Raw genomic sequence first — 22,814 nt, forward strand, 5'->3', positions numbered from 1 at the left:
ATTTAAAATATAATAATAAAGCACATTTGAAGGCTATCTGTCTAATTTATGTTCTAAAAAACGTGAAAGCGTCGTCACTTAATATGCAACCGCACGTATAAATCTCATGTATAAAGGCGTTTATTTCGGGTTAGCCTACAAATTGACGTCATGACTGAACGTCTGTTTTGATTGGCGGGCCAGAGCGGTGAGAGGTGAAAGGTTACCGCATGGGTTTGGATTATCAAGCGGGCTGAAAAACAGTGAAGCACACTAGCTTTGTCCAGATTCACCTGTTCTATAGAGAATTGACTTGCAGATAAATAATCTAATTACGTTACACTTCTGACGCATATGCAAGAAAGGTAACTAAGTTCGTTATTCAGCGCACTTAAATCGACTATATCTGGTGTCAGTTCACCCTCAGATAAGTTAGACGGCTAAGCTAACACAAAGTTTTCGCGGTTGTGCAGTTGTTCGGTTTGACATCTGATCACGCATTTTAATCGACACAAATATAAAACAAACAGATTACATCGTCGTGTTGCATCTCGTTTAAGTGTATATTAAGTGTAATGGCCGAGAGACCAGAGGACCTCAATCTTCCCAATGCTGTCATCACGCGGATTATAAAGGAGGCAGTAAGTCATCTAGTAAACATATTTCAGTGCTGTCTTTATATAGTCGAAAAGCATTTTAAGTGAAAACCATATAAATGTGTCCAGTGAATTGTGTCTTACCGAAACGCCACTGCAGTCAATTATATTGTATGTATTTAGTCAACTTATCTTCCGTCTTGTTCAGTTGCCAGACGGAGTAAACGTATCCAAGGAGGCAAGAAGAGCGATATCTCAAGCAGCCAGCGTTTTCGTTCTCTACGCAACATCTTGGTAAGTCATAAGTTTAATTTTGTTTGAGAAATTCCACTCTGACAACCTACCCATATGTAATCTGCACTGCTTTGTTGACACCAGTGCAAACAATTTTGCTATGAAAGCAAAAAGGAAGACCCTCAACGCTGGAGATGTGATGTCAGCCATGGAGGAGATGGAGTTCGAGCGTTTCTTGCAGCCCTTGCGGGAAGCACTTGAAGGTGAATTCTGTATGGACCAGAAGGGTTGTGGTCTATTGAGCTACATCTTTTCATAAAAGCATCAGATGTATATCCAGTTTTGAGTGGATGACGTTGTGCTTTTGTTTTTAACAGCATACAAGAAAGGTCAGAAAGGCAAGAAGGAAGCATCTGAGCAAAAACGAAAGGACAAGGAGAAGAAGAACAGCATAGATGAGAATGACAAGAGTAGAGATGAAGAGGAAGACGAGCACATGGATGATGAGCAGGAGGGAGAGAATGAAGTAGAGGAAGAGGATGTGGAGAACTGAGAAGCAGGATTGTTTTATTTGGTCTGTCAGCCCTGGTTTCTATCAACCATGGCAAATGATGGTAGTTTCCACTTTAATAGTGGGAATATGTGGTCTGGACAAACCTCTGGTACAGAATATGCTTCATGATATTGAACAACTGTGGCAACATTCCTGCAGATACCTCACTGTATTCAAAGGAGCTATCTTTTATATAAACTGCACATTATTCAAATTCAGTTTAATTAGTTACATATAACACAGTAGTGTCCATAGTTTGAGAGCACATAAACACTGTTAATGGGGTAAAGAAATGGGGAAAAAAAGTGTTGGCTGTCAATTTGGGATAAATAAAAAGGGAGCAGCTTGAAGTACCTATAAAACACTTTGATACGACACTTCTACCATGGTAGGTTTCCCCCCTCATTTTAAAACCAGCTTTTGTTCCAGGACAGCAACGCATACCTAAGCTTAGATACTTTTGTACTTTAGGTTTACAACACGGGGATATTTGAGAACATGTTGCTATTTTTCAAATAAATTGTCATTTTCATAGTTTTTGTCCTCAATTTATATGCATGTCATGCAGCTTAATATTCATAATATGCTGTCTTAAAGGGATAATTCACCTAAAAATGAAAATTGTCATTTACTCACCCTCAAGTTGTTCCAAATTGATGTAAATTTCATTGAACTGCTGTACACAAAGGAAGATACTTGGGGAGAATTTTTGTAACCAAGCAGATCTCACCCCCACTGACTACCCTACTATCCCCCCCCAGTAGTCAACAGCAGAACAAAGAAATTTACACAGGTTTGGAACGACTTGAAGGTGCGTAAATGACAATTTTCATTTTTGGGTGAACTATCCCCTTTAAGTCTGCATTTGCATCTTCAAAATAGGTCACTGACTAAATATAGTCTATACTTAAATTATGAATTTGAACTTTTAACTGAATTTCATTGTGTGATTGCGTTTTTCTGAATCAATTCAGTTGTGTTTTTCATTAAGTTTTAATTTTAATAAATTAAATCTTCCTTTGGAAGTTTGCTAAGGCCATAGATGAGATAATCAAATGCCAGAGATCATGACAACACAAATCACAACACTTGGATTTTATCAGTTTTATTTGTCTTCAATCCTCATTTTACTCCTGCAAGAAAGAAAAAGTCCAGTTAAAACAGGCAAAGAGACATTTAAAAATGCTTAAAAATCTAAATCATAAATGGCATTCAGTACTTACAGTTGGGCACTCAATTCTGCCACTGTTGATGTCATCAATGACATCATGGGGAGGGCGACCATCAATGGTGCAGCCCACAGACTGAGCTGTGCCAAGAATCTCCTTGATGGTACCTGAGAAGCAAAGGACAAGATCACTTTGTACCATCATCTAAAAATAAAAATAACTCATTTCATGCCTAGTTATAACATGTTCCAGGCCTTTTGGCACAGGGTTAGCCACGGAGTTGAGCAGCCCTGCTTCCTAGAGCTGGGTTATTATCAGCCTCCTCTGGACAGTACACTGTCACTTTAACAGACAAGCACAGTGGCGGAAGGCTGATCGATAAATATTGCTCAAAGACAGACACATTAAGCATTAGGTAACAATTTGCTTAAATGCATACCAGAAAGTTCCCTGGCAATAGATCGTGGCCTCATGACACGGGCAACGTTGATGATCTCATCAAAAGTGACACTTCCAGAGTGCTTAACTAAAAGAAGACAGACACAAACAGAGATATCGAATATGCCATTCATAAACTAATATCAATCTACAACCATTAAAAAGTTTGGGGTCAATAATAATGGTTTAAGCACAAGTCTTAAGCTCACAAATGAATTTATTTCATCATACTGTATGAAATACAATTTAAAAACTATTTTAAATAATTGTTAATTTAATAATTGCAAAGCTGAATTTTCAGAAAATGCTGATTTGGTGCTCAAGAAACTTGGAATAAAACGATTGTGCCGCTTGGTATTTGTGGAAACTGCAATCCTTGCAATCAGGATTCTTTGAATATATAAAAGTTCAAAAGAACAGCACTTATTTGAAAGGCAAAACTAACATTTTTACTGTGACCTTTTATCAACAAATGCAACAGAACTTGTTCCAGGCCTTTCGGCACAGAGTTACCCATTAAGTTGGGCAGCCCTGCTTCCTAGAGCTGGGTCACTATAAGCCTCCTCTGGACAGAACACAGTCACTTTCACAGACTTGCACAGTGGCGGGAGGCTTGCAATAACCACGAAAGGTCAGAACACACAAAGACAATTCCTCCAATGTGTACTGAGGTGGAGTAAAAGCTACTTACTGTTCTTGACCTTCTTCCTGTCACGGGGAGGTTCTTTCAGAGCCTTGATGATGAGGGCAGAGGCTGATGGCACCACCTCAATCTGGAGCAACAACAAAACCTGTAAGCGTCTAAAGGCTAGATGACCTCAAGAGCCAGTATACCGACTGAAAGACATCAAGGGCTTACCGCTGCTTGCCTGTTCTGGATGGTCAGCTTCACAGTGATTCGCAGGCCCTTCCAGTCACCGGTGGCCTTTGCAATGTCATCACCCACCTTTTTAGGGGACTGAGGGAAAGAAAGAATGAAAGATGAGCATACAGCATTTGAGAGAGGCAATGTTCTGTGACACGAGCGGTTTGTTCCAGGCCTTTCGGCACAGAGTTGCCCATTAGATCGGGGCCGCCCTGCTTCCTAGAGCTGGGTCACTATGAGCCTCCACTGGATTGTACAAAGACACTTAATAGACTTGCACAGTGGCGGGAGGCTGCTTTATGATATAGAGCAGGACAATAAATGCTACAGACCAAACTTATAGATACTTACAAGACCCAAAGGTCCGATTTTGGGAGCCAGCGAGGAAGTGGCACCGACCTCTCCACCTGTGCATCTCATGTACACTGGAGGGGGGGGAAAAAGCCTTAGTGTGCTTTTAATAAATCATGCAAATACACAGACAACTGAAATACACCTTCACTACAGAACATGCATAACGGTGTGACCCTGTATTTCTAAAAATTGTGCAAAGATAATTTAAATGAAAGTTTATTTAGAATTGTGCATCATGGTGGCAGGTTTTTTTTAACACCATGCTAGCTTCTGAAGCCATTTTTCATGACAAGAAAAACTTCTTGTAGAACCACATCAGGTTATTAATCTTTGCTAAAAACTGCAAAACCACGTTTGGTTCAACTTTGTTAAAATCTCTGAACGGAATAAAGTTTCACACAAGGTTAAACCCAGCACATATTAAAACGTGCTTCACAGAGAAAAGTAGGGACTTTAAGCAACAGCTGTTGATGGAACTGCCGTAGCTAAAGAACGCAAAAATCACTAAAAAGCAACAACAAAGAGGATGGCGTGGATCATTTAATCATTTGACATAGTAAACAATACATTACATGTAAATAAAAGCAAGAGAATGGTTGCTGTTGGCATTAAATGACATACAGATACAACTAAAATACCACATAACCATAGAACATAACATTTACTTATCTAGTCGGTCACGCATTATCGATTACGGCAAATCGACTACCCTGCCGTAGTAGACGGTTACAGTAGAACGTCAAGAAGTAGCAGTTAAATTTGCGCATGCGCAATGGAACGCCAGAATGCCGTTGTATCAGCAGCTGCTGCTTAAAGTCCCTATTGACCAAAGGAGAGAAAAGCCATTTGAATATCCCCTCTAAAACGATAGTCTTTATAGCATTCGTTCTAGTTGGGGTCAACAGTAAAACCCTGCCTACTATGGCACACATGCTGTGGTGATCTGAGGATGGCATGAAGAGGCACCATCAGATACTAACACAGGAAAGATGTCGATCAGTTCCATCAGACATCAGATGACAAAATGGTCAATACTCAGTTCCCAGCCTAACCCTGAGGTATGCATTGTAATCCATGATTTATGTAATTGTAATCTTTCAAACGTTGAATCCTTCCCTACGTAGTGCAAATCTACAGTGTTGATGGGTAGAAACAAATTTGCAGAATTTGAGTTCACTTTTTCAATAAAAAACGCCAAATCTAGTGTTAAATTAATGTTTAGCCTTAAACTGGCATATATATATATATATATATTCCCATTATCCTGTTAAAAAGCAGTTCAACACGTGAACACTTGTCCGTGAATTTCACCCATTTCAAAACGCCATATCTAACGTTAATCGTTCAAAACTCCGCGTGCACGGACTAGTAGCTAGTTAGCATTTCTAAAAACGCTATGGATAGCATTTGAAATTCACGCCTCGCAATTAAGTCACACGTTGTACATCCAAAATATTTAGTTTAAATGCTTTCACCAAATTATATGATTCGGTAACTAATTTATTAATACCAGGACGCGAGAGGCCAGCGCGCAGGCATGGCCGCTCACACACAATCAGAAATCCGTCAAAGGGTTACCGTATTCCACAAACATACCAACTTTAATCTCGTTGGGGTCGAATTTAGGAGGCATGGTGTACCAGACGAAGTTGAGCTCAGTTCAATTTGAATTGGTGAGGGTGTCGGATGAACCCGAATTCGGGACGACCGAGAACTGTTGCACCTTCACCACCAAAGTGAAAAAGGAAAAGACCGATGGCGTGTTTCGCCAGGAATATAAAGGCCACGAAGTATCGCGAGAGCTGAGCAACCTTTCACACTGCGGCGACGCATTACGTCATTCACAACATCCGAGAAGTTGTTCCTGTTGTGTATGTTGGTCTGTGTCCTGCCAGAGAGGGAGGGAGTATACAAGGTAACAAGGGGCAGTAAATTCATATTGAAATATTTTAAGGAGCCCATGTTTTGATGAAATAATTTAGCTATCGCGCTGACGGTTATTCGCATATATTCTTCGTTTCGCGTAAGGTATGTCCTTTTATTTATATCGTTAATGTTGCTCTATCTGGTTTCGTTATCCATCAAATTTTAATGAAAATGGGGCACTTGTAAAGTCTTATGAATATCGAGTGATTATCACTTGTATTTTTACTTCTGTGTTTCTTGCCCTACTTGAATTTGTCCATTCTGTCCCACTGTTTCTTTGGTGTTGTCACAGTCAGTCAAGTGTCACGCTAACATCCAGTGACTTTTGTGGATGTTGTGGGGTTTTAACTAGACAAACAGAATCTCACTGGCCTCAGGATGTTTCTGTTCTCCAAAAAGAAGAAACCCAGTGAAGATTCCAAGAAACGACTTGAGTACCAGCTTTGCTTGGTGAGTTTCTACTGTTTCTAGCATTGTAACGCCCACACATTTGTTTATGTTACAGATTATAAGTATCAGCAGTGAACCTTTTTATAGCAACATCCTACTGTCACAGTGCACTGTTTCTGATCCAAACCCACATGCCTATGTTTTGTGCAGGCCAAAGAAGCAGGTGCTGATGATATTCTGGACATTTCTGCCTGTGAGCTTACTGAGGTGAGTTACTGAAACCCTAATGAATGGCAATCATTATTTACATTTTGGAGACATTTTCATTCAAGAAACAGAAAGAGGGTGAATTATTGCTAGATAACCTGATTGCTTCCATCCATATCACAACAGTTTTTACATATTTGAAATGCATATCTGCAGGTTCCCTCCAGTGCCTTCTCAATATGTAAAGTGCTCCAGAAGAAAGTGAGTCAGTTGACTGCAGTGTTGTTTTCTTTGAACTATTGTTGGTCGAAGCGAACAGACTTTTGACAGCAGTTTCCACTTTCATTGCAGGTGTTAATTCTTCATGGAAATGACCTGAGGTCACTTGTTCCTAAAGGTTGCTGCACTGGTGCCTTAGCAACTTTAAAGGTGAGAGAAACTGATCGATGACACCAGTTGCCAAGCACATAACTGTCTTACACTGCTCTCCAGTGCCAACATCTCATGTTTGTCCATTCTTAAGGTGTTGGATCTGCATGAAAATAAGCTCACATCACTTCCTGATGATATCGGGCAGCTTTTGTCCTTGCAGGTATGTTTATTGTATATGAACTAAGCTAATGTGAATTGTTTCTTATATATGACACTTGAAAACAGAACACTGTTCTGGATGCTGATTTGTCAATACACATATGAAATGCATAACATACTGACATCTATCGCTTTGAAGCACTAGGTACGTTTATGTGTCATGGTGGACTACACTAATTTGCAAAAGATTGGGATTACAACATTTATTTTGTTCTGAAATAATGTTTTATTCAGCAAGGACATATTGATAATAATCTGAAATGTTTCTTGAGCAGCAAGTCAGCATATTAGAATGATTTCTGAAGGATAAAGATTGAAGTAATAATATTTCACAATATTACTGTTTTACTGTATTTTTAAACAATTAAATGCAACCTTGGTGAACATAAGAGACTTCTGTCATAAACATTACAAAAAATTGTACCAAGCTTAAAGTTTTGAAAGATCATGAGCTTTATTTTCTTTAAATATTGTTTCAGTGATAATTAGCATTCTTTATGTTTATTGCTTACATAAAATTTTTATTTCTTCTCTAAGGTTCTGAATGTAGAGAAGAACCACATAAAACAGCTACCAGACTCTATAGGGGATCTACGACATCTACAGACACTTAATGTGAAAGGTTTGTTCTGTGCTTTTTAAAAAATATTTATGCGCATGTTTTAATATCCATTTTTAAATATTTTCCTTAGAGCACTGCAGTAGATTCCAGAAAGTTGTTAAACCATGTCAGAGAGCTAGTAAAAATTTGTCAGTCATTTGACTTTTTTTGTTAAAGAGTGGAGTTTAGGCTTTTTTTGGCACATTGTACATCAAATGAAATGGTAATAAAAGCCTAAACCACTTAAATTAACAAAATGTTTCGATGATGACAGGGAACTGCCTTACTGTGATTCCTGTGTCTGTGGGTCACATGAGCAGCCTGCGTACACTGGACATAAGTGAGAACAGCATCAGAGAATTACCCAAAGAACTGGCCAGTGTTCGCACTCTAGAAGTGAGTATCTTAAATGTTTGGCCCACATAAGATAAAGATTTTGAGGCATATTTGTGTCGTATCATATCAAGCTCATATGCAATGAGAACACTGCAAAGACATTCTTATATCTGTATGTGTATATGTGGTGTCGCAGAGCCTGATCCTGGATGCACAGGATATGAGCTATCCACCTGCGTCTGTGTGCATGGGCGGCACAGAGGAAGTGCAGCGCTACCTCTGCTCAGGTACAGATCTTTTATTATAGTCTGGTTAGATGCAGACCAATGAATACAGATTGTATACAGTACAGATTATGCACAAGCCTTGATGGAACAAGGTATTTCTGTGCATCTGTTTTGTTCATATTTTGATGTTGTTTAGAGATGGGTCTGGATTATTGCCCTCCATCCCAGTATCTTCTGCCTGTGCTGGAGCACGATGAAGGGAAGCAGGAGGTGGATTGTGTTGATGGTGAGGAGATGGCCTGGCAGGTCAGTCTTCACTATTTATTAGTCATTTCATACAGTGCCTAAACGTGTTGGTGTGGCATTTTCTCTGTTAATGTAAAAATGACTCACTGTTCTCTCTCTGTGACACTGCAGAGCAAATTCATGGACTATGAGAAAAGAAAGGTATGTTTGATTTAGTTTCTTTTTGTTATTGTTGGATCTTCCAGTGAAGTAGTATTTACATCTCGCTCTCTGTTTCTACACTAGGAGCAGAAACAGCTGGAAAAGTTGAACTTTGAGAAAGTTCTTGAAGAGAAACAGAGAGAACAGACTCAGCTTCTTCTCCTCAACAACTCCCGCAAAGAAGACATCCTGCTGTCTGTCAAATTGGTAACCATTTTGATTTTTTTAATCACTTGAGTGAGTTACACTCACCAAGTCTGCATTTATTTGATTTAAAAATACTGTAAAACAGTAATGTAGTAAAATATTATTTCAATTTAAAAGAACTATTTTCTATTTTCATAGAAAGTCTTCATTGTCACATGAGCTATCCAAAATCATTCTAATTTGTTGATTTGGTGCATTTCTTATTATTATCAATTTTGAAAACAGTTGTGCTGCTTAATATTTTTGTGAAAACCATGAGACATTTTTTTTCAGTATTCTTTGATGAATAAGAAAAAAGTTCAAATTTATTTCAGCATTTATTTGAAATATAATTTTTTTTGGAACATCATAAATGTCTTTACTGTCACATTTGATCAATTTAATGCATCCTTGCTGAATAAAAGTGTTAATTTCTTTCATAATTTCTTTCAGTCACTACACCAGACAGCAACATAGTATGGCCCAGATCTGGCCCACATCTGGTACATGTGGATTACACGCAGACCGGATGTGGGCCAAATCTGGGCCGACACTATGCTGCTGTACCTAGCTTACAAAAACACGTTTTTATTTACCATGTCCTCATTATCAGAAAGACACCTCTCTGTGCTTTTCTGTCTCTCAGGAGCAGGAACGGTTGGAGTTAGGTGTTTCTCAGCAACAGAAGGCCCAGGAAGCAGAGAGGCTGAAAATGCTGGATAAAGTACGTCAGGCAGAGAGCGCTGTCATGGGCCGCATCTCTGACCTCCTGCTTGATAACAAACGGTGAGGCCACAATGTGAACCATTTTTTAAGTGTCTTACTTTTCTGTAGCTATTACTGTCATTTTAATCATGCTAAATCCATTAGTATTGTGTAGTTTAATGGTGGTTATTTGTTGTGTGTTTGTGCTCATTTGATTATAGCCAGGCAAAGAGTGCTGAATTTCTGCAAGCTCTGGAGGAGGATCGGTGAGTAGATATTACACATGGGTCGAACTCTAGTGGAGTATGGGCTCCTGCCATCAATGCAGCTCTTGCTAAGTGAATTTTCTCTAATGGCACCACTTAAGAAATCCACAGTCCAGAGTTGCTGCAAGTACTGAGCTGTTTGAACAGCGCTAAAACACAGAGCACTTTTGACCAAACCCATATTAGGTCAGTGTTTATGGGTTTGTATTTTTGGAGATCAGGTCAGGAAGATGTGTTATTTTAACTTGGTTTCACAAACACTGCAGTGGGGCGTTAGTTCTGTATCAGAATCTGTTGTTTAGATATACAGACTAAAAGTTTGGGGTTGGTAAGATTTTTTTTAAAGAAGTCTCTTTTAAAAAGCTGCAGTAATTCAATCAGAAAATACAGTAAAAACTGTATTTTTGTGAAATATTATTACAATTTAGAAGCAGATTTTTTTTTTAAATTTTTTTGTAGCATGATAAATTTCTTTGCTGTCACTTTTAAGCTATGTAATGTATTCTTTCCTGAATAAAAGTAATAATTTCTTAGAAGAGAATCTTACTGACCACAAACTTTTGAACAGTAGTGTATATAGAAGTTACACACACAGCAAATGGTGACATCTTAAATTTATACTGTTTTTATTTTTGTTTTATTTGAATAGAGATAAAATTATGAATGTGTTGTTGTTTTTAGCATACGAATGGAGCACCTTACTGCCATCACGCAGGAAGAAGCCAACTCTCTTAGGAAGAAGGAAGTTGCAGGTGATGTTTTAGAAACTACATTTATCTTAAAAATTACCTTATTGTTTTATAATCTAAGAAAATTGACTTTGTATTTAGTAGGCAAGTCATTATAAATCTGAGGTGACGTGCTTCAGACATGTTTAGTACTTGTAGTTTGAATCATACCTGCATCAGTCCCACTCCCCCTCTCTTTCCCCAGTATTTTTTAAACTCTTCAACTGTCTATGTAAGTCTATATATATGCATGTTTGCAGGTGCCATGCAGAGGATGCTGTCAGAGAGCTGCTATTTAAGGTTACTGCAGGAGGCCAGGGAAGCCAAGACACAGATTCTGGTGTCTGAGACCTGCAGGAGGTGCTTTACGTTTTATCAATACATATTGTTTTGAACTCTGTCCAGCACATTTTGACTCTGTTTACACCTGGTATCAACATCCGTCTTGTTGATCTGATCACACATGATGGTCAGACAAGACGGTTTTCTCTCTGTATTAACATTTGTTTCAAAAGTGTCACTTGTGAGCAGATTTCAAGACACATTCTCTGATTTTGAGATTACATACATCACTTACTATGACAATGTGCTGCTTGTTCATAAACAAAAAACTCATTTGAAACTGCAATGCTTGATAGTCAGGTAAGTAGACAGTCCTATTTTTTTTCCTTCTGTCTTAATCTCTCTTTTTCTTCATTTAGTTTGGACAGTTTGGATAAGAAGTTTGACCAAGTGTTGTCCCTGCAGCAGCTAGACAAAAGCAAAGCCATTAGTCAGATCCTTCAAGAGGTAACTATTCAATTCACTATTTTTCAATGTACATAATCTGTATTCTGTATTAAAAATTAGTCTGCACTCCATCCACCCATTCACTCCACAGGCAAAATACATTAATAAACTATTATAAATATTACATGTGGTGCATTGCTGGTCTAATAGGTCTAAAAGGATTAACTAACCCTTATTGGCTCTTTTTCAACAGGAGGAAATGCAGAAGGCCGCCTTTGAAGCCCTCCAGCTTCAGAAGGACAGTGTGCACGCTTATATCCGTAATCAGGTATGATGATTAAAGTTTCCCTTAGGATTTAAGTGCCAATAAGACTTCACAGATACAGGGATTTATATCATATTACTGGTTGGCTGGGCTCCAGTTTATTTCTGAGGATAAACCATAACAAATGCATGCATGAAGGTTTTTTTTTTTTTTTTTACTTTATCAACACTATTATTTATAATATCAAAAATATGGGGTTAAATTTCTTTAAAAAAATCCTGACCCCAAACTTTTGTACAGTAGTATATTCATTAACAAAGCAATTCAGTGGGTATTTTGTGGTAATCTTATAGACCTTATGCGCCAGAGAAACAAGTGTGCAGCCATCTTTAGAATTCTGTGTTTGAACTTCCATTTTTGTAGCCCTGTATATGTATATGGCATCACTGTAATTTTCTGCTGAAGTGGATTTACTTATTGTAGAGTTAATGAAAGTTATCATGAGCATTGTAATGTTTGAAGTGGATGTCATAAATGTCAGTAGATAGGGAAGTTTTTAAAATGAGCGGTTCTTTCATAAATCCATAAGATCTAACTTTCATGCTGTGGAAATACAAACCGCAAGACAGAACACAATGGGTCTCATTCATGAAACATTCGTAAATATACGAGTAAATATGTGAGTGATTTGCGCGTAAAGAGACCTTCCCGAAAACTCTTCTCCTGATTCACAAATACTTCGTAAACGTCAGAAGTGATAGTTAAATTTGTGTGTGTTAATGAATTCCAATCAGTCGTAAATGGGACGCGCGTGCACACTCATTCTCAATTACCATAAATCCCGCCCATTAAATCCGACTGACAACTATATATGGGCATCATATTATGACACCAAACGAAGGATTTTGGCCATTTGGGGCCATTAGTTTGCCCAGCCCTATTGAAATCAATTAATTATTTGATTAAAGTACTCCGTTTGCAGATGCTATTACTGGCTCTCACAATAAAAGTAAAAAGAAAAAACGTACGTAATTACTATATATAATATTTTTTCAAAATGCTGTGTAAATATGTACCTTATTAAGGTGAATTAAAATGCAGCCTTATTAATGAGCAAAACGTTCGGATGTTAAACGCACTAGTTACGCGTGGCTGGGAGCAGGTGTAGATTTCTTTCGTACCAACTAACATTTGGAAAATACGAACATTTTAATGAATCCGGAAATTTACGCCAGAACCACTTTACACACGATTTACACAAAAATTCGTTCTGCTTGTGTTTCATGAATGAGACCCAATGAGCGCAGTGCTGAAAAGGGGCGGGGCTACATAAGGTCTATAATATAAAAATGTTTAAGATGGTCTTGTGTAGTCATTCTAGTCATTAAAAGCTTTTTTGGTTTCAGCCAGCCCATTCTTCTCACATTCCACCTCTCATTGGATGCAGAGCCCCAGGAATGGCTGTTTTATCATGTCTCCATGGGGCCATTCACACCCCCACTGTATGCTTGTATCCATAGATTAAACTCATAGAGGCAGAGTTATTGCAGTTGACAAAGCTGGAGGTTAAGAGGAGGAATTTGGACACTGAGAACCTGCAGGTACGTAGCAGCAGTAGATGATGTGGTGCTTTCCTTTCAGTGCTTCATCATGCTGTGGAGTGTAGAGAGGAGTAACCATCACTCTGTTTGTTGTCGCACATCACATTTCTTGTTTGTTTTTGCATCTCTCTTTCTCTCTCTCATTACTTAGCCATTTCATCCAATTTCTGTTTAAGTATCATGCTCACACCACCTCTATGAGTTATCACAGCGTTCTGGGAGTATGATTCTTTTGTATTGTTTGAGTGTGTGTATTTACTGTATTCACTGTGTGTGTGGAAGGAGGTGCTGGCTGACCAGAGGACCGCTTTGACTGACCTACTGCAGCAGTTACTCAAACAGAAAGATCAGAGGGAGGAAGAGCTCAGGCTGGTCTTGGTGAGTGATTCTGGACCAGCTTCCTTAATTTCTCAAGTGGAGACACTGGAAACCAGATCAATCGATCTATTAAGAATTAATGTGGATCGATCGATCGATCGAGAATTGATCAGAATCAATCGATTTATCTATTGTTCTGTCTATCTATCGTTCTATCTATCATTCTATCTGTCGTTCTATGTATTGTTCTATCTATCGTGTTTGTATTATTCTGCTCTATCTATATCTATCTATCTATCTATCTATCTATCTGTCTATCGTTCTGTCTATCGTTCTATGTATCGTTCTATCTATTGTTCTATCTGTCGTGTTTGTATTATTCTGATCTATCTATCTATCATTTTATGTATCGTTATATCTATTGTTCTATCATTCTATCTTCTATCTGTCGTTTTATGTATTGTTCTATCTATTGTGTTTATGTATTATTCTGATCTATTGTTCTATCTATCTATCTATCTATCTATCTATCTATCTATCTATCTATCGATTGTTCTATGTATCGTTCTATGTATATCGTTCTATCTATTGTTCTATCTGTCATTCTATGTATTCTATCGTGTTTGTATTATTCTATCTATCTATCTATCTATCTATCTATCTATCTATCTATCTATCTATCTATCTATCTATCTATCTATCTATCTATCTATCTATCTATCTATCTATCTATCTATCTATCGTTCTATCTATCGTTCTATCGTTCTATCTATCGTTCTATCTATCGTTCTATGTATCGTTCTCTCTATTGTTCTATCTGTCTTTTATGTATTGTTCTATCTATGTGTTTGTATTATTCTGATCTATCTATCTACCGTTCTATGTATCGTTCTATCTGTCGTTCTATCATTCTATCTTCTATCTGTCGTTTTATGTATTGTTCTATCTATCGTGTTTATGTATTATTCTGATCTATCTATCTATTTATCTATATGTCGTTTTGTCTATGGTTCTATCTGTCGTTCTATCTATCATGTTTGTATTATTCTGCTCTATCTATCTATCTATCTATCTATCTATCTATCTATCTATCTATCTATCTATCTATCTATCTATCTATCTATCTATCTATCTATCTATCTGTCTGTCGTTCTGTCTATCGTTCTGTCCATCGTTCTGTCTATCGTTCTATCTATTGTTCTATCTGTCGTTCTATGTATTCTATCGTTTATGTATTATTCTGATCTATCTATCTATCTATCTATCTATCTATCTATCTATCTATCTATCTATCTATCTATCTATCTATCTATCTATCTATCTATCTATCTGTCTATCTATCTGTCTATCTATCTGTCTATCTATCTGTCTATCTATCTGTCTATCTATCTATTGTTCTATGTATCGTTCTATCTATTGTTCTATCTGTCATTTTATGTATTTTTCTATCTATCATGTTTATGTATTATTCTGTTCTAATTATCTATCTGTAGTTTATATGTATTGTTCTGTTCTAATTTTATTTTATTGCTGTGTATTTTTTACTGGTCATTTTACTGTTAATGTCATGTCAATTAATGTCATTTGTTGAGGCATTGTTAATTTGGGAAATAATATTCTACAATTTTCACTTGAGGCAAATTTTTCTGTTCTCTGTATATTTGTTATTCTGTGTAGGGAAAAAAAAACATGGAAAAATGTTTTTCAGATAATGGCATGATAATTCATATTGTTTAATTTGCTTAAGACCTTTATAAAATGTATAAGAAATGATACTAAGGATGTTTATTCTTTTGCTCTTTTAGATGGAGCTGGAACAGAAGAGTGAATCCAATCAGCAGAACTACTGGATGATTCAATATCAGAGGCTCCTGGATGCTAAACCGCTGTCTTTGCGTATGCAGGTCAGAGCAGCTCTTCTACAGGCCTCGAGATCCTGTGTTTAAATCACTAAATCACAGACACTTACTGTCCTCTCCTTCCTCCACAGGAAGCAGCTGTGGATAGGGATCTGGGGAATATGCTGTGTAAACTCTCTGCTCAACACTACCTGCCAATCATAGCTCACCACCGAATCACTGCTGAGGCCTTGCGACACATGACCGCCAAAGACCTTAGGAAGGTCTGCCATCTTTCCCTTTGTGTTTCACCACATGTGTGAAAGTGTGTGTTTGTCTAGGCATTTTGAAATGTTCTTTCATGAACTTCTTTTGTTTTAATACAGTTGGGCATCAATGAGGTTGGCGTGCAGAAAGCTCTTCTCCACTGGGCCAGAGAACGCACTCTGTCTGACCGTAAGAGCGCACATTTTCTCTTGACGACATTCTATTTTTAATTTAGCAACATTTGTGAATTCTACTCAGGTGTTTTTGTTTTTCATTTGTGATTGAGGGTATCGTAACATGTTTGTCTCTTCAGCATTGCCTAAAACAGCGAAAGAGATACAGGAAGCTGGTCCATCTACTCCAAGTGCCCCACTTCAACCGCAGCTCACTCCTCCACTGACCCCCAACACCCCTCTGACCCCCACTGCCCCTGATAGATTCAGCAATTCCGAGTGTGTGGTGTGCATGGAACGTGAGGTAAAGCCTTCACTAATTTGCTAAGTTATATACCCCTTCATTTAAAAGCTTAATTATAAATGCAAATATTAACAAGTTTAATTAAAACAGTGGAAAAAGTATTCAAATAAATATTTAAAAATGAAAACAATAAAAATTTTTACTACTGTTTAAAAGTCTCTTATAATCACAAAGTCTGCATTTATTTGATCAAAAATACAGTAAAAACAGTAATATTATTAAATATTACAATTTAAAATGCTGTTTTCTATTTAAATATTTATATATTGATTTTTTTTTTTATTAGAAAGTATTTATTTGAAATTGATTTTTTTTTTGTAACAATGTAGTGTTTAGTGTCACTTTTGATCAATTTAATGCATCCTTATTAAATAAAACACATAATTTCCTCTCCTGTTCTGCTTTGTGTAGTCACATGTGATCTTCTTGCCGTGTGGACACGTATGCTGTTGCCAGACCTGCAGCGATGCCCTGCAGTCCTGCCCTCTGTGCCGTGCTTCTGTATCTCAGCGTGTCCGTCTTTACCATGGCTGAAGCCGGCGAGCATCCACCTAGTACTTCTGTGGTCAGGATCATACCTCACGTGTCATTATTGGTCCCATTTGCTGCATGAAATCATAGTCTGTGAACCTTCAAGCACTTTAGAAGTTACTGGATTTTCTCTTCTACTCCTGCAACAACTAAGCCAATCAGAGAGGAACATAAACAGCAAGACAGTTGTCCAATGGCAAAAAAGTTCATCTTAAGCTAGTCATATTCCAATAAATTAACAGTAAGAAACTATTTGGTAACGGTTCATCTAACTAAAAAAATGAGTAGAATATATATACTAATATACAACTTGTTGAGTCTTAGTATTGCCCTTGATGTACATGCTTAAAGCACTTGTGCCTTTTCTGTATTTAATGTCAACCCCCCCCCACTAAATATTTTTAAATATTTGCATGTTCTCCATTGTAAAGCTACATCTTCATCCACATGAGACAGTCCCCCCATGCCCATAATGTTATTCTAGCATCACCATCATATAGTAGGACCAAATTGCATCACCATTAAGAGCTGTTCACACCAAGGACAATAACTCTAAAGATACATTTTAATAATTCTAATTCTCTGAGAATAGGAAGTCCTCACCACAGCTATAACGATAACAACACAAAGGAATCACATCACTTGAATCACTTTCTGAACAATTTTTTATTTTTCCAGGAGGATAAAAAACATTGACAGCCAATCAGAATCTACCCCAAATTAAAGAGCTCAAACATTTAAAGTGGCAGCTGACATAACTGCAGCGTGTGCTGTGCTTATAATAAACAGGACTCCATCGTCCGTTGGTGTGGATGCTAATATAGTTATTGTTCTTGGTGTGAACCATAGACTGTAAAAAAAGATGGACGCCGCGACGCCGCTTCATTCCATTGTATTGAACTGAAGCCAAAATGGGCTGATGAATGGGCGCTGACACGTTACGCAATACGTCAAAAAAAAAAAGAAGTTTGGAGCCTGGGCATGCGCAGAAGGAATCGTCAGTTGAGCCGGAGGCGGAGTCGCGATATCAAACTTCCGCCCAGATGACTGCTAAGTTCAACTAACGTTACAGGAGATCGATTGCTGTAATTAGAGTAGGCTATCATTAGTTTTGTCCTGCTAATTAGTATTTTATACCCATAAAAATAATAAGTAACTGCCAGATAACGATCACCTGCTTTTTCCCGACATGGTTAACATTAGGTGTGTTATCTTAATTAATAACATTTATTAATTAGCTTATAATGCCCACATTTGATGTTACAGAAAAAAAGTTCAGTGATCCGTCAGATCCTGTAGGTCGGTTAGGACAGTTTACTGCTGAACAACTCATTTTGTTGGTGTTAAATAACAAAGAAATTGAAAATTAACAGTTAGTTAATACATCTTCAATCTCCCCTCGAAGCTCCGACAGTCCTCAGACAAGCTGTCAATCAACTTCGAATCATGACGACACGCCCCGTTTTTATAGCATCAAATTGCTAGCTAAAATCTAAATCATCACAAAAACGAACAATTGAATATATATCAGTGTGATAACAACTACCTTAAATGACCAAAACCATCTTTCAGAAAGTTTTATTTGAAGCAGAATTTATTTTTAAGTTTTCACTGAAGTCTCATTCGACTGCATTGAGAGGGTGGGGTTTATGACCTGTACTGCATCCAGCCTCCAGGGGGCGATCAAAGAGCCCGCGGCTTCACTTTTCACAACGTATGAGACACACCCGGTGTGAACTGACCTTTACTCTGCAGTGCCATCTGAGAGAATCAATTCAGGGTGTTTTTTCATATGAAACTATGTTATTCCCTTAACTAAGACGAGTTGATACATACCTCTCTCGTCTCAGTGCGTGCACTAAATCGCTCTGTCTTGCGGCGAAACTTTGTTAGCACTTAGCTTAGCCCAGTTCATTCAATAGGGGCCAAGCAGAGAAGCTACCAAACATCTCCACGTTTTCCCTATTTAAATACGGTTACTCGAGTACTGTAACTCGACCTAGGACGGTGACACAAAACAAAACGTTGCGCTTTTCTAAGCGTGTAAAATGGATAACTATATTGTATGGCGGAATACCACAGCAAGTGCTCGGGAGCACTTTGACTTGGCGCAGTAATCCTCCTCCCATCCTGCCGCTCCCTCTCCTCCTCTCTCTCATTTCCATCAATAGAACCAACGAGACTTTTACAGGAGAGGGAGCGGGGGCCGGTGAGAGGACTTTTCACGAGTGAAGATATCACTGCGCCAAGTCAAAGTGCTCCCGAGCACTTGCTATGGTATTCCGCCATACAATATAGTTTAATATGAAAAAACGGTGGAGTATCCCTTTAAAGTCATTTTTACGATTTAAAATTTTAGTACAAATTTTAATCTTAAAGGTGCTAAAGAGGATTTTCGTCGACTGAGAAACCAAAGACTGTTACTGAGTTTTTGAAATGAGCGCATGCGTAAGAATTTCGAAGGAACGCATCCCAAAACTTGTGCACAAGTATTGGAACACGAGTGTTTACCACCGGCATTCGCTGTGTCATGTTAGTGGATTCATTATGTCGGACTCACCGCAGGTAACTCATAATCTGCAGTTGTTACTCCGGTCTCCTGACAAAAACATTGCATGCGGCGCACAAAAGTGTGGAAAGTTACTGGAGCGCGCGGCCGTGCTCGTCTCTCACAAGGAAGGAACGTCATGGCAGTGATTGACAAGCCAGAGGGCCAATCGTTTACGCGATGATCACGTAAACGTTTGGCTGATGTTTTTAAGGCCCTACCTCGTGCACAGATGATGTATATTAATTTTATTCCTTTCAGTGCACCTAATAAATTGTCTTTTATCAGTTAGTAAAGACAGTTTCAAGTAATATTGCAAAAATGTATAAAACAAAACATCCTCTTTACCACCTTTAATATATTTATATTTTTTTTAGATTTACAGAATCGAGCCTTCTGCATTTAAATGGTTTAAACTGACTTGGCAACACTGCAACACTACAGGTTGAAAGTGAAATCTTTCTGAAGGCACTGTACTTGCTATATAACACTCCAAAACAATCAACCTCACAAATGTTCTGCCAGTCCTTTTATTCTGTCAGCCGTCCAGTTTCAGTGACTTCAAGTATTGCACACATGCAATAGTGTTTCCTAAATTACTTCTGTCTTCATCCAAGTGCTCTTATATGCAAGTCTGCTTCTCTCGTCATATGTACAGAATGAAAAAAGAACTTAGTATGTCTGTAGTTAAAACAATGTTCATTTAATTTCGTATTCATTTATATTTCAAGAAATTATCCTGAAGTGTTTATTAGCATGATAATTCACATCAGAACCTTTTAATCTGTGTGTTTTGTGTGATTCAGTTATGCTGTATGGACTGGACTGGACAAATATGTCTTTTATTGGCTGTGCAGCTCAAATTGCATTTGTCATTAAAGAAAAAAATTCTTAAAGCTGAAAGACTTTTTAGCAGAATGTGCAATCAGTACATGATAGTGTACCAAAAACAAGTAAAAAAAGAACTCTTCTAGACCATAGTAATAGTAGGAGTTACTGTATAAACTACCCTCTGATGGCAGGTTATTATTAACTTATGTACGCACTGTAGTCCTCCTACATTTATTTTGTTATAAAAATGGATAAGGTTTGTGGTCATTTGATACTATACAAAAGGCACCTTACCTGTGTTGACCGAGTAAGATTGAATCTCAATGTTACACTCATTTCTCACATACATACTGCCAATACATGTTTTCCTTTGTTGTCTGCATATTCATAATATAATGTATTTTTTTTTAGCTTTTATAATTGTACCCAACCAACCACATCCATTGAAATGGTGCCTGTTCATTTTTAAGAGTGTGAGTTATCTCACCTGTCACACATCTGCAAAATAAACCTGCTAAAATAATGTGTTCTAGTGTCCTTTTAGAATTAAGAGGGCTATTTTTTACATACTGCAACTGCATGTCTTTTATAATACACACACACACACACACACACACACAATATATACATTTTATATACACACATACACACACACACACGAACAGTCAGTTTTGCAACACCAGTAGGTCAGTGACAATGTTCAATAAAAGAATAATGCAAAGTTTCAACACATGTAATAAACCTATTTAATAAAAAGCAATAAAGAATTACATACATGCGAATACAAACTTTTAGACATTAATTCTTTGGATGAGTTAATGATAATAAAGATAACTTGAGAAGTAACTCGATGTGACAAAGACGATGATGAGGATAATTACAGCAAAGGCACAAATAATGACAGCAGCAATATTTAGGCATCGAGCTCTACTGCCATAAGACCGTGCCGATGTGAGGTCTCCGAGCAATCTGCTGTCCCTGGCCTGACACACATAAAATATACAATAAGCTTAAGGTATTTATTAAGCAGCAGGATAATTATATAATGAAATATATTTATTGCTTACCTTTATTGAGTTGTAAAATGCTCCAAACCCAAGGCAGCAAGGGTTACAGAAGTGAAGATTGAATGTGGAAAAAATGATATCATCATTGAATTTTTGCTCAGGCATGGACACTATCATTGGCTGGGCAGTGTAGACTCTATTGTCCTGCACTGGAATCCTCGCAGGCGCTGGGTACTTCTGTATCGCCATGTCAATTCAAGACCAAGAAGTTGCTCTCAGTGATGTCTGTAGGTGTTCAGTTTTCTTTTATAGAGAGCTCCAACTTGGTGTGTGTGTGTGAGTGTGAGAGAGAGAGAGAGAGAGAGAGGAAGAAAGGGAGTAGAAACCTGCTCTCAGTTATGTGGAAAAATAACCTAGCTGTGTGATTTGTCCTTGATCCTTATCTATGTCTGGAGAAATCCTTGCCTGGTACTCTTTATGTTGGAGACATCACTGCCTGGCCCGCTTGAACCTTTCCTTGAACATTATTTACATTCTAGCTCATGATTTATCTACAGTTGAAGGATCTAAGGATTCTCAATAGCAACCTGTGTGTGTGCTACTTTGAGAGAGAAACCATACATCTGTGTTGTATTCTTTGTTTGTTTTAATATGAATTAAGTTTATAATAATTTATAATCAGTTGTCATTTGATTTATCATAATCATTTATTAATTTTGTCATTTTATGTTTTTATATTTTATATTACTTATTTCCTTTCTATTGATGTTGATCTTATGATTGTGTGGTTTCAAGGGATGTTTGTCTTTAGGAGTACTTTGTGATTTTGTGTTGTACTAACGCAACTGAAAATATGCTGAAATGTTTTTTTTAAAAAGGTGCAGTTTTGATCTGTTGTGATATTAGTCACAGCATTAGTTTTCAAAATTTACCACTTGCTTGTAAAAATTGTGCCAAAGCAATAAAAAACAAACAAAAAAAAAAACTTATGTATCCTTGGCGTTGAATATTATAAACATATCTGAACAAACTTCTGAACATGAAACATTGTCCTCATTGCATTCCTGACTGAAGGGACTAAGGTTATTTCTCAGCGTTTTGCAATGTTTGGGTGGAGTTAAAGGGGTGTCTCTGAGTAAAAAGATAAAACAGCGAAATTCCTAATATTACTTCCAATATTTCCAAATTATGTTCATTTTCATAGAGCGGGCCGATATCGTGACGATTATTTAAAATCAATCGAGAGAAGCAGATATCGTTATCGTGATAAAATACAATTAATCGTGCAGCCCTAATTTAATTTATTTTGACTTGACATTTGATATTCAACAGTATCCTTGACATTTATTCAACAGTGCTTTTGATCTGCCTGCACTGACACTGTTCTTTAAAAGGAAAAATTATATACCAGTTATCAATGTAAAGCTGCTTTGACACAATCTGCATTGTAAAAAGCGCTATATAAATAAGGGTGACTTGACTAAATGAAAAAAAAAAAAACATTTTTGGGTGAACTCTCTCTTTGAGAAACTACTAAATGTTTTCAACACAGACACACAACAAAACATGTTTATACATTACACAAATAAAACATACGTTGAAAT

At 37.4% G+C, this 22,814-nt stretch overlaps 3 protein-coding genes and 3 non-coding genes across 8 annotated transcripts; 2 read left to right on the forward strand and 4 right to left on the reverse strand.

The window, feature by feature from the left end:
* Nucleotides 1-200: 200 nt before the first annotated feature.
* pole3 (polymerase (DNA directed), epsilon 3 (p17 subunit)) lies at nucleotides 201-1,953 on the forward strand. The gene is made up of 4 exons (XM_067405998.1): nucleotides 201-620; nucleotides 784-869; nucleotides 954-1,072; nucleotides 1,187-1,953. The coding sequence occupies exons 1-4, from the start codon at nucleotides 555-557 to the stop codon at nucleotides 1,360-1,362; spliced, it is 447 nt and encodes a 148-aa protein (XP_067262099.1). The 5' UTR covers nucleotides 201-554; the 3' UTR covers nucleotides 1,363-1,953.
* Nucleotides 1,954-2,451: 498 nt separating this feature from the next.
* Nucleotides 2,452-5,929, reverse strand: rpl12 (ribosomal protein L12). Its single transcript, XM_067405995.1, has 7 exons — nucleotides 5,785-5,929; nucleotides 4,186-4,259; nucleotides 3,829-3,927; nucleotides 3,661-3,742; nucleotides 2,971-3,057; nucleotides 2,586-2,698; nucleotides 2,452-2,495 (listed from the first exon to the last, which is right to left on the reverse strand). Exons 1-7 carry the CDS (start codon nucleotides 5,819-5,821, stop codon nucleotides 2,490-2,492), a joined length of 498 nt encoding a protein of 165 aa, XP_067262096.1. The 5' UTR covers nucleotides 5,822-5,929; the 3' UTR covers nucleotides 2,452-2,489.
* Nucleotides 2,773-2,899, reverse strand: LOC137035157 (small nucleolar RNA SNORA65). The gene has a single exon (XR_010897050.1). It is a non-coding gene; the product is annotated as a small nucleolar RNA SNORA65 (small nucleolar RNA).
* On the reverse strand, nucleotides 3,452-3,578 carry LOC137035154 (small nucleolar RNA SNORA65). Its single transcript, XR_010897048.1, has one exon. It is a non-coding gene; the product is annotated as a small nucleolar RNA SNORA65 (small nucleolar RNA).
* LOC137035156 (small nucleolar RNA SNORA65) lies at nucleotides 3,997-4,123 on the reverse strand. The gene has a single exon (XR_010897049.1). It is a non-coding gene; the product is annotated as a small nucleolar RNA SNORA65 (small nucleolar RNA).
* A 119-nt stretch (nucleotides 5,930-6,048) lies between the features above and the next one.
* lrsam1 (leucine rich repeat and sterile alpha motif containing 1) lies at nucleotides 6,049-21,022 on the forward strand. 3 transcript variants are annotated; one of them, XM_067406374.1, is made up of 25 exons: nucleotides 6,049-6,103; nucleotides 6,407-6,564; nucleotides 6,715-6,771; nucleotides 6,928-6,972; nucleotides 7,063-7,140; nucleotides 7,235-7,303; nucleotides 7,840-7,924; nucleotides 8,178-8,299; nucleotides 8,436-8,526; nucleotides 8,663-8,772; nucleotides 8,884-8,913; nucleotides 8,998-9,120; nucleotides 9,746-9,885; nucleotides 10,026-10,070; nucleotides 10,752-10,822; nucleotides 11,059-11,158; nucleotides 11,500-11,587; nucleotides 11,781-11,855; nucleotides 13,313-13,393; nucleotides 13,676-13,771; nucleotides 15,517-15,615; nucleotides 15,702-15,833; nucleotides 15,936-16,005; nucleotides 16,130-16,293; nucleotides 16,705-21,022. In XM_067406374.1, the coding sequence occupies exons 2-25, from the start codon at nucleotides 6,493-6,495 to the stop codon at nucleotides 16,825-16,827; spliced, it is 2,166 nt and encodes a 721-aa protein (XP_067262475.1). In that variant the 5' UTR covers nucleotides 6,049-6,103; nucleotides 6,407-6,492; the 3' UTR covers nucleotides 16,828-21,022. The 3 variants fall into 3 exon arrangements, with proteins under 3 accessions (XP_067262475.1, XP_067262473.1, XP_067262476.1); XM_067406372.1 differs by having other exon boundaries at nucleotides 6,056-6,216; XM_067406375.1 differs by having other exon boundaries at nucleotides 6,056-6,216; nucleotides 6,467-6,564.
* The last annotated feature ends 1,792 nt before the right edge of the window (nucleotides 21,023-22,814 follow it).

Source organism: Chanodichthys erythropterus, chromosome 13 (assembly GCF_024489055.1).
Source record: "Chanodichthys erythropterus isolate Z2021 chromosome 13, ASM2448905v1, whole genome shotgun sequence".
NCBI classification, from domain to species: domain Eukaryota; kingdom Metazoa; phylum Chordata; class Actinopteri; order Cypriniformes; family Xenocyprididae; genus Chanodichthys; species Chanodichthys erythropterus.

What these genes read in the sequence shown, in the direction of transcription:
- lrsam1 (XM_067406374.1), top strand. Translation starts at nt 6,493, where the DNA reads ATGTTTCTGTTCTCCAAAAAGAAGAAACCCAGTGAAGATTCCAAGAAA. An exon ending in CTGCCTGTGAGCTTACTGAG is followed by an intron (nt 6,772 to 6,927) that starts GTGAGTTACTGA and finishes GCATATCTGCAG; the next exon opens with GTTCCCTCCAGTGCCTTCTC. An exon ending in CCGCCAAAGACCTTAGGAAG is followed by an intron (nt 15,834 to 15,935) that starts GTCTGCCATCTT and finishes GTTTTAATACAG; the next exon opens with TTGGGCATCAATGAGGTTGG.
- rpl12 (XM_067405995.1), bottom strand. Translation starts at nt 5,821, where the DNA reads ATGCCTCCTAAATTCGACCCCAACGAGATTAAAGTTG. An exon ending in AAATCGGACCTTTGGGTCTT is followed by an intron (nt 3,928 to 4,185) that starts GTAAGTATCTAT and finishes TCTTTCCCTCAG; the next exon opens with TCCCCTAAAAAGGTGGGTGA. An exon ending in TCCAGAACAGGCAAGCAGCG is followed by an intron (nt 3,743 to 3,828) that starts GTAAGCCCTTGA and finishes TTGTTGCTCCAG; the next exon opens with ATTGAGGTGGTGCCATCAGC.
- pole3 (XM_067405998.1), top strand. Translation starts at nt 555, where the DNA reads ATGGCCGAGAGACCAGAGGACCTCAATCTTCCCAATGCTGTCATCACG. An exon ending in CGCGGATTATAAAGGAGGCA is followed by an intron (nt 621 to 783) that starts GTAAGTCATCTA and finishes CGTCTTGTTCAG; the next exon opens with TTGCCAGACGGAGTAAACGT. An exon ending in GTTCTCTACGCAACATCTTG is followed by an intron (nt 870 to 953) that starts GTAAGTCATAAG and finishes TGTTGACACCAG; the next exon opens with TGCAAACAATTTTGCTATGA.